This window comes from Otolemur garnettii, unplaced genomic scaffold, assembly GCF_000181295.1.
Source record: "Otolemur garnettii isolate 467f Iridium unplaced genomic scaffold, OtoGar3 scaffold00012, whole genome shotgun sequence".
NCBI lineage: Eukaryota > Metazoa > Chordata > Mammalia > Primates > Galagidae > Otolemur > Otolemur garnettii.
This window is the reverse complement of record NW_003852407.1, coordinates 4,059,498-4,068,465: the sequence shown is the minus strand read 5'-3', so window position 1 is coordinate 4,068,465 and position 8,968 is coordinate 4,059,498. Positions and strand designations below refer to the sequence as shown.

Sequence of the window (8,968 nt, the reverse complement as noted above, 5' to 3'; positions counted from 1 at the left end):
AGGCGCCGAGCCTCTGCTAAGATTCTTGATCACACGTTTTATGTTTTTGAACACAGTGAGCACAGCTGTTTCAAATTCTGTGACTGACAAATCTGGAGCCCTTTCGGGTACTTTTACTGTTTTTTTTTTTTTTTTTAATGGTTTTAATTCAAATAATTGATACTGTCTGGTCTTCTTGCCATCCCTGGATATTTCTCATTGTAACAGTATAGAAATAATTCCAGGCCTTGGGTAATGTTTACTTCCTTCAGAGTTTACTTTTGCTTCACAGAGGCATCTGGGGCACTGGGAATCTGGTTGCGCCTTAATCCACATTCAGGTACGAGGTGGTTTAGAAGTTGAGCTACAGTACCAGTGAGTGATAGTCTAATGATAGTAATGGAGGACCAACCCTCCAGCTAAGGACAACTTGGAAATCAGGTCAAAATATTTTAAAAATGTGCCTGAAGGCATTCCAGAGTCCACAGGATGGTGAAGTATTACCTGTCCAGCTGTACAAGGCAGCTTTTCCCCTGAGGGCTGTTGCTAATCCCACAGCCTATGTCTGAGAGCTGGCATTTAGACAGCTTTGAGAAGTCAGATGAGGGGCTGGACCAAAGGAGTAGGGGTCTGCTGGTGAATCTCCCCTGCTTTGGGTGGGGACCATGAATAACTATACCGTAAAGCTGTGTTTTTCAACCTTTTTAAACTCACGGCACACTTGAACCTATAGTTAAACTTCCACAGCACACTTAAATTATGTTGATTAAAAAAAGAGTAATAAAAGGAGTAGGCTTACTGTGCTTTGAACATCTTTCTAAAATAATTTAATGATCTTTAAAAACTTTCACAGCACATCGGTTGAAAATCACTGCCCTAAAGAGATTTAATTTTATGCTTTTATAGAACTCTTAAAAAAGAAACATGCATTTTTTGCAGTGGATCGTGTGCTCTTTTTTTCATATTCATGGTAAGCACAGCTCTTCAAAAGAGAATAGAAACCCTGACCTCTTTGCCTCTTGGACATAAAGTAGGATTATCCTCCTGGACTAGCCCCAGATTTGGAGCTGGGGACCCAAGGATCAGTCCCTAATATGTAACGCAACTACTGAAATTGTTGCCTAGGACAGAATTAAGAGATGCAAACGGCCGACCTTGCAAACTCAGCCTATAAAATCAGGAAGTACCAAACTCTGACAGCCCTGCAGAGCAGCATGGGGGCGACTCAGTTGTGCAGACGGCCACAACGCTCATGCTAAACCCTGGCTCCCCAGAGTCTGAAGGCGAAATACGTATGGTGCCTAACATAAAGAAATGTAGTGTCTAAAAGGACCCTCTTACTAAACGCTCCTCTTTGATGCATCTTAACAAGCTCCTGTGGATGTCACCAAGTTCTGACACTGGTCCTGTTCTTCCCTCTTTCCACCTCCTGCTTTTAGCTCCTGTGATTTCCCTCCAGAGAGAGCTGTGTGTGCAGTGAACTTTCTATGCTTCACCTTCGGGGACCTTCTCTTCTTTCCTTTCTCTGTCTTTGTCCTTGAGCTGTGCTGTCTGCACTGTTGAATAGTAGCAGTCCTGTTGCAAGGCTATTGTTCACAGATACTGTGACACTGGCCTCAGGGGTGGCTGTGGGAACTACAGAATTCTGAAGCTTCTTTGCTAAATGTCTTGAACTCTTGATAGGGAAGGTGCTATTCAAAGGGGCCCATTCTTTCAGAAATAAATATTGTGGCAGAACTCTTTGCGGATACAATGACACACTGCAATAACAGCCACATGGGTGGGTAAAATCCAATGTTAATTTCCACCAGAACACGTGATGATTCTGTGTTTTATCATTTTATACATTTTTACTTTGTGTAAAACAAAAAGATGTCTAAGCAAACACTCAAAATCAACAGAAGCATAATTGAAGTTTAACATTTTAGTTTATTGCCACGTAATAAATCTTTCACAAAAATAAGGGAAGAGACTCGTGGTGGCTTTGCAGAGCTGGGGGGCTCTGCATGCGCAGAGGGAGCCGGGGGCCTGAAACATGAGGCGGAGCCCCTCCCAGGCCTCCTCAGAGGCTGCTGCCCACTGAGCTCTTAGACCTGGGAGCACGTCTACTGTGTGCTGGGTGAGAAGCAAGGAGAGGGAAGGGGGCACCTCAGTGATTCAGGAGGCTTAGTGGAGAGGCTATGTGATGCCTTTCACCCGGGCTTTCTTGGGAGTCTGCCCTCTATCAAGACGACTGGGCTTTGGGGAGATTGTTATGTCTTGCGGTCACAAGAGCTGATGGTCCTGTAACCCAGTGACTGTCCCATGGTACCGACCAGCGCTTAGACTCAGAAGACAATTCCATGGTCCTATCAGAAGCTTGGTTGCTTCACATGACCCTTCAATTTTTCTTTTTTAATTTTTGGTTTAAAGGAAAAGGAAGCAAATCAAAATGCTTTGGAAACAAAGCTGTTAATGATTTTCTCACATAGGAAATAAGTATAGTCACACCCCCCTCTGGCAGGGGATCACCCCTCCCCCAGTGGGACTAAGTAGTGTCCTTGACAAGCCTCATCTCTGACTGGCAGGCCCTGCACACACCTGCAGTGAACTCTATGCACTAGGACAGCAAGAGGCTCCGCAGAATAGGCACTGAGGGGGCAAGGGGAGAGCTGCACCTGCCTCTGGACCACCCCTCCAGGGACAGGCCCTCCACAAGTCACTCCGCCTCAGGGAACTTATGTGCTACCCCCGTCCAGGTGAGGAAGAGAAGATTGGTGCACCTCAATTGCCTGCTGAGGGCAGCTCAGCCTGGCTGTCCCTGCGGGGAAATCACACAGGTGCACCAGGAGGCTGGCAAAGATTGTGCCTTTTACAGACCTCGGGGTGACTGACAAGGGCTTCTCCTGGACTGTCAGAGGATGGTGATGGACCAAAATAACTCAGCCCCGGCGCCTAGGGACATGGGGGACAGGAGATGCGGATCTTGACACAGATGAGGTGACAACAGCAATTTGAAGGAGGGGCTCAGTTTCATCTGGGATTACGTGCTCCGTTGAAAGGCAAATACTCTCTGTGTCTCTGAAAATCAAACTGGGCTCCTCATCTACATGTGAAGGGTGACGATGTAGAGTGCAACCTGAAAAGGATGGTCTGCCCCGTCCCACCCACCATCCTCAGTACCCACTGGTCTGCTCAGCACAACGCTGGTGGCCATTTCCCTCAGAGGAGCTCCTTCCTCTAGCTCAGGGACCAAACAAGACCAAAGAGTGTTTTAAAAATCAAAGGTAAAAAATGCTTTTCATCTCATGTAAAATATGGTATCAACAAACTGGCCTCCTTTTTTTCTTCTAGTAATCTGATTGAAGGAAAAAGACTACTTTCAAAATTAAGCTTTTTGGCTTGGTGCCTGTGGCTCAAGTGGCTAAGGTGCCAGCCACATACACCTGAGCTGGTGGGTTTGAATCCAGCCCGGATCTGCCAAACAACAATGACGGCTGCAACCAAAAAATAGCCAGACATTGTGGCAGGTGCCTGTAGTCCCAGCTACTTGGGAGGTGGAGGCAGAAAAATTGCTTGAGCCCGGGAGTTGAAGGTTGCTATGAGCTGTGATGCCACAGCACTCTACCCAGGGTGACAGCTTGAGGCTCTGTCTCAAAAAAAAAAAAAGAAAAAGAAAGAAACCAAAAATAAACCAACAGAAAAAGACCAAAATTAAGTTCTTCCTTGCCCAGTCATTAATACAGAGTAGGGGGAGTTAACTTAATTTGTACTAGATTCAGCTATAGCTCCAAGGCCAAATCCACAGACAAGTCAATCCAGGTTCCATGAGGAGGATTCATTTTTGTTCTTTGAGGGAAAGACGCAGCTTCTGTAAAGATAAATATCAAACTGCCCAGGTAGAGTGTTTATGAAATCATGGGCCCTCTCAGAGACAAGCTCACATGCATGACTGTGTTTCCTTGTTAATTCCTGTCTCAATATCAGATCTCACTGATACTCCTTAATGTTAAAGAAATAGCTCTTTCTCTGTCTTACGCACACACGCTATCATCACAAAAATCTTAAACATGCAAAAAAAAAAGTGTGCACTGTTGAAGTGTTACGTGCCTAAGGCATTGGGATCCTGGGAAAGTTCTAGATTTTTGGTTTAAGAAATAAAATTGCATATTGAATGGCAAGTGTTTATGTTTATTATCGTTGTGTATTCTCCCCCTTTTTCCCTACAATCTAAGCTGAATGATCTACTGCCAACTGGCACCAATTCTCCAAAGCGTGTGCAGGGCAAGAAACACACTTGTATAATCCTCTTTAGCAGGAGATACACCAGGCAATTGTCTACTTCTGATGCCCCGAAACAGAGGAACTCGGAGGGCTGCTTGGCTGGAGGGAGGGTGGGAGAGGGCCTATGGCCCTCAGTCGGAATCCATCGTGAACAGCTGGATGTCCTGCGGGTTCCAGTAGAGGCCCACTGCTGAGTTGTAGACAAGAGACCAGACATAGGGGATGAAAAACTCCTCTGGCTGCTCCTCTTCCACATATTTGAATTTCAATTCTGGAAATTTCTGCAACAAAAACAAGATGATCTTATAATCTCCCAGTTCCATGCACAAGCAAAGGCAGAGAAGTCTGCCACGGGTGTGGTGGTGTGCAGGAAGCCACCTCCCCTAATTGGTCCTCCAATGGTTCCTAAGGAAATGTAAATGACCTAAGGGAAAAGCAAATAACCCCATAGGTCCTGGTTAGCTAATGTCACTTTGGCTGAGAGTGTGCTGAGGAGGGAGCCAAACAAGGGTTGGGGGAGGGTGAGGAGTATCACAACCAGGAATGAACCCTGCACGGGTGGCAGACAAGCCCAGGCCAGAGCTGCCCCCTGCACAACTGAGGGCTGGTTCTGAGTGACAGATTTTGCTTTCAGGGTTCAGTGTTGGTTTGGAAATAGCCTTGAGCTGAAGAGGCAAGGTGTCGGGTAGAGCCTGGGTCTGGGGAGGCAGCCTGCTTTTCTTCCTAGATGGCAGGATGGATGGCTTTGACTATGCAGAGGGGAGGCCGAGGTTACTCCTCTCTGAGGCAGGTCAGCCTGGCGCTGTGGACATTTGCAGGTGCCTGGGTCTGTACACTTGGGTCCCTGGGGATGTGAGAAGGTGCGCGGTTTAGCAGCCTGAGGTGGCAGCTGCATTTTAGCACGTGTCCAGGAAGCGGGCTTCTGATTTTCTAATTTTACTCCTGACCTATTTCTTCTAGCCAGGGCAGAGGAAGTGATTCTGTTCAGCAGTCTGAGGAGTGGCTCAAGTCTGCTAAAGGCCCCTGGGCCTCCTCCCTTGCCAAGGTGACTCTGGCAAGAGTGGCTGTAGCCTGGTGACCACTGTCCCAGGTAGGATGGGGTGCTCAGCATCCTAAGAGGAGAGGTCTGGTGGAAAGTTGAGACAGAGGGCCAAAAAAGAGAAAGAAGGCAAATGTCCATACGTCTGTCCACAGCTGTTTACATTACACTCAGAGGCAAGGCCCAGGAGGGCAGAGACTTTTTTTTTTTTTGAGACAGAGCCTCAAGCTGTCCCCCTGGGTAGAGTGCCATGGCATTACAGCTCACAGCAACCTCCAACTCCTGGGCTCAAGCGAGTCTCCTGCCTCCGCCTCCCAAGCAGCTGGGACCACAGGTGCCCGCCACAACGCCCGGCTATTTTTTGGTTGCAGCCGTTATTGTTGTTTGGCGGGTCCGGGTTGGGGATTCGAACCCGCCACCTTAGGTGTACATGGCTGGCGCCTTAGCCGGTTGAGCTATAGGCGCCGAGCCGAGGGCAGAGACTTATCTGTTCTGCTAGCTGCTGTATCCCCATGGATACTGGGCAGGCACTTAATAAATGAACAAAACAACGTAACGATCGACTGTACATGAGGGCCAGCTAAGTTATAAACACACGAGTGGGCGCTTCGTGTACGTCATCTTATCAGATTCTTCTCAGGTCAAGTCTGTTTGCTTGTCGTTTCATTCACTCTGCTGTCTGCTGCCTGGTGCCACCATACACAGCTCCTGTCCTCCCAGAGTGTCAATTCTTATGGACGGGAGAGACAAACAGTAGCAGCAACCCCACCCCCTAGTGAAACGATTAGAACAGGTAGTGAGAAGGGAAAGGCCAAGTTGCCCTAGAGGCCAGGGCGGAGGAGGGACGTGTGCGCGTGAGGGTGGGCCTGTGTGGGGGACGTGAGGACCTCAGTAGCAGGGGAGGACAGACATGTGAGCCATGTGACGTGGGCTGGACTCCACGCTGAAGGGCTTGACAGAGGCTGCTGGGTGATGAGGACAGTCTGCGTAGTGACCTCTATGATCAGTGTGTGGAACTGGAGGCCACGTGGCAGTGGGCAGGGCTGATGGGACTGAACTAGGATGACACCAGTTGGGTGGATTTTAAAGATATTTAGGGAAGGGGAGAGACAGGCAGAGGGCTACACACAGAGCTATTTGCAAATAACCTTTACGGTGATTAAGACCAAAGACATCTAAGTGTTGGATCTCAGAGCTTGAGAGGGTCGGTTCGAATAGGGATAGGGAGAAGCCGCAAAAGCTGTGTGGCAGGATGGGTTTTGAGTCACATCTTTAAGTGTATGTAAAGTCCTAAAAAGAAGGGCATCTGGTCATTGATGTACCGTCAACACACTGCTGATGGCACAGCCCCTACCAGCTGTGGCTTCACTGAAAACCAAGCCCCACTTCCGGGCTCCCAGGGAGCTGTGTTAATAGGGACACACACACACACACACACGCACACGCACACGCACATGCACACGGTTTGGGAGCGGCCCAACTGTAACATCACATCACCTACCCCTGGGTCTTCCCTTAGGCCTCTACCACCCCACACTCCCAGCCTCCTTTTCCAAAACCGTTCTGGTTTAATGAGAACCCAAGCCTTTCAGGCCACCAGTGTTTCTTATGAGTCCTGTGGTGTCCCCAGCATGGGCTGAAAGTCGGTGTGGCTGATACTGCCCACGACTTACAGGACAGCTGCGTTGACCTGAGCCCTTTGGGTTAGTCCAGCAGACAAAGTTTGATCAGCTCAGGGGTGTGAATGTGGTACTACTTCTGGCACCCGCTTGTGTGACCTCGGGTACCAGCAGCCCCGCTTTCTGTCCCCTTGTTATCTACTCCTGAAGTCCCTTGACTCCTGCTCCCGCACTGACCATGCAGCAGCTGGCTGGTTTCCCAGGGACTGGAGTCCTTGGCTGCCTCAGTGATCCTCTTTACACACTCTGTTGCTTTCAGCCTGGGGTAGGGGTCTCAGGCATGGGGGTGCTAGGAGGTAAGCTTTTGTCATGGAAGCAAGCAGGTGTCTTATAGCTACCAACACAACAGTATTCTTTTCTGTGAAAAATCTGCATTTGTAGCAATAGGGGGCAGCTAGTAGCCACCACCAACCAGCACTTGCTACATATTCTGCCCACCTGAAGCTTTCCACACTGCAGCTTGGTCAGGCCCTCAATGTCCCACTGAGGCTGGTATCACCAGCTTCACTAAGAGAAGGCAGAGTGAGGTTCAGAGAGTCGCAATGCCTCGTGCAAGGTCACACACCCTGCTCGTGGTGGAATCAGGTTTAAAGCCTAGGTCTGACCGAGTGTGCAAAGTCAATTTGAAAAGAGACAAAGTACTAGCCGCCCTAGTGCTTTGTCCTCAAATTCAATTCTCTCAGGCTCTGTGACAATCCTCAGGTTAGTTCTGTGCCCTTTTACTGTATGGCACTGAACCCAGCACACTGCTCATCCTTTAAGAAGCACCATAATGTCAATAACTAAGAAATAATGGGGGATGCTGTTTGAGAAGAAATTTTCCTCACGCCAATGGAGATGGAAATCTTAGTCCTTGAGATGGCCTCAAAATTGAGAAAACCTCTCACCCTGACTCAGAGGGAAGTGACGGGCTGGGGTGGGGGTGTAGAGGTGGTGGTTTGAAAAGGCCAGAGTTCCCACATTGCCTCTTTGGTTGGAATAATAACATCCTACATTATGGCACTGTCGCCATGAAAACACAGTTCTTGTTAAAATAAAAATGACTCAAGGATGTGAAACCTTTTCTCCATCCAGTGACATAGCTGGGGTTTTCCCCAGAAGGCCTTAGGAATGGGTGTGAGACCTACATGAGACCACTTTCGGGATCTCTATGGGGGGTGCTGGGAAATGAAGTGAGCAAATTTTTAACTGCTCTCTTAAGAATTCCTCCCAACTGAATTATTAAAACTTAGGCAAGAGCTAGTACTTACATTTACAGGCGGGCAGTGAGTTTACCTGTCCTCATGGTTTTGGGGAATTCTGATGACTAGTTAGAAGGAGTAATGAGTCAAAGACTACCCTTAAATTTTGCAAAGGTGGATCTGGGAAAAGCACCCAGCACCCCCATGACTATCCTTCCTACCATCTGGTAAAAACAGAGACACAAATGCTTCAAGAGTATGTCAAAACAACAACCATTTTACCCCCTATGAAGGCACAGAATATCTCTTAACAGTATGGAGACCTTTCCTCTCACCTGAAAGCAGGCTATTTAGAAAGTAATAACCATGGCTTTCAAATGCTAGAAACAAAATCTCAAATGTAAGGTTATACCCAAAGTAGCAGGAATACTCAGTTATGGTACATAAGGGTATAGCACACAAAATAGTATAGACTTGGTCAATGGTAGACATGTACAGATTCTACTATGAAGTTCTTCAAGCTGAGCAATGATTATTTCTGTAAAATTTCTCATAAAAACTTTATAATTTAATTCTGAGATCACAGCAAACATTTATAGCTAACATGATTATCATGTGGCAAGCATAATCAAATACTTCACACATAGTTATTCATTTTATCTTTGAAGTAACTAAGAAAGCACTCCAAAGACCAATAGATAATTTGAGATTCGGCCCCATTTCCGCCCCCATTCATTCAGTAAATATTTACTAAGGTCCTAGGGGGTAGTAGGCATGTGCCTAGGACATGCCTTTGGCATTCTAGAGCCAAAGTCCTTTTTAGCTGG

General features: G+C 47.5%; 1 protein-coding gene across 2 annotated transcripts in view; it reads right to left on the bottom strand.

Annotated features, from left to right (window-relative positions):
• Positions 1 to 4,128: 4,128 nt before the first annotated feature.
• DYM (dymeclin) overlaps positions 4,129 to 8,968 on the bottom strand; it is a 367,263-nt gene continuing 362,423 nt past the window's right edge. For both annotated transcript variants that reach the window (XM_003784710.2, XM_023510160.1), the window contains one exon: positions 4,129 to 4,523. In XM_003784710.2, the coding sequence (XP_003784758.1) occupies positions 4,374 to 4,523 (150 nt within the window). In that variant the 3' untranslated portion in view covers positions 4,129 to 4,373. The remainder of the gene's footprint in view (positions 4,524 to 8,968) is intronic.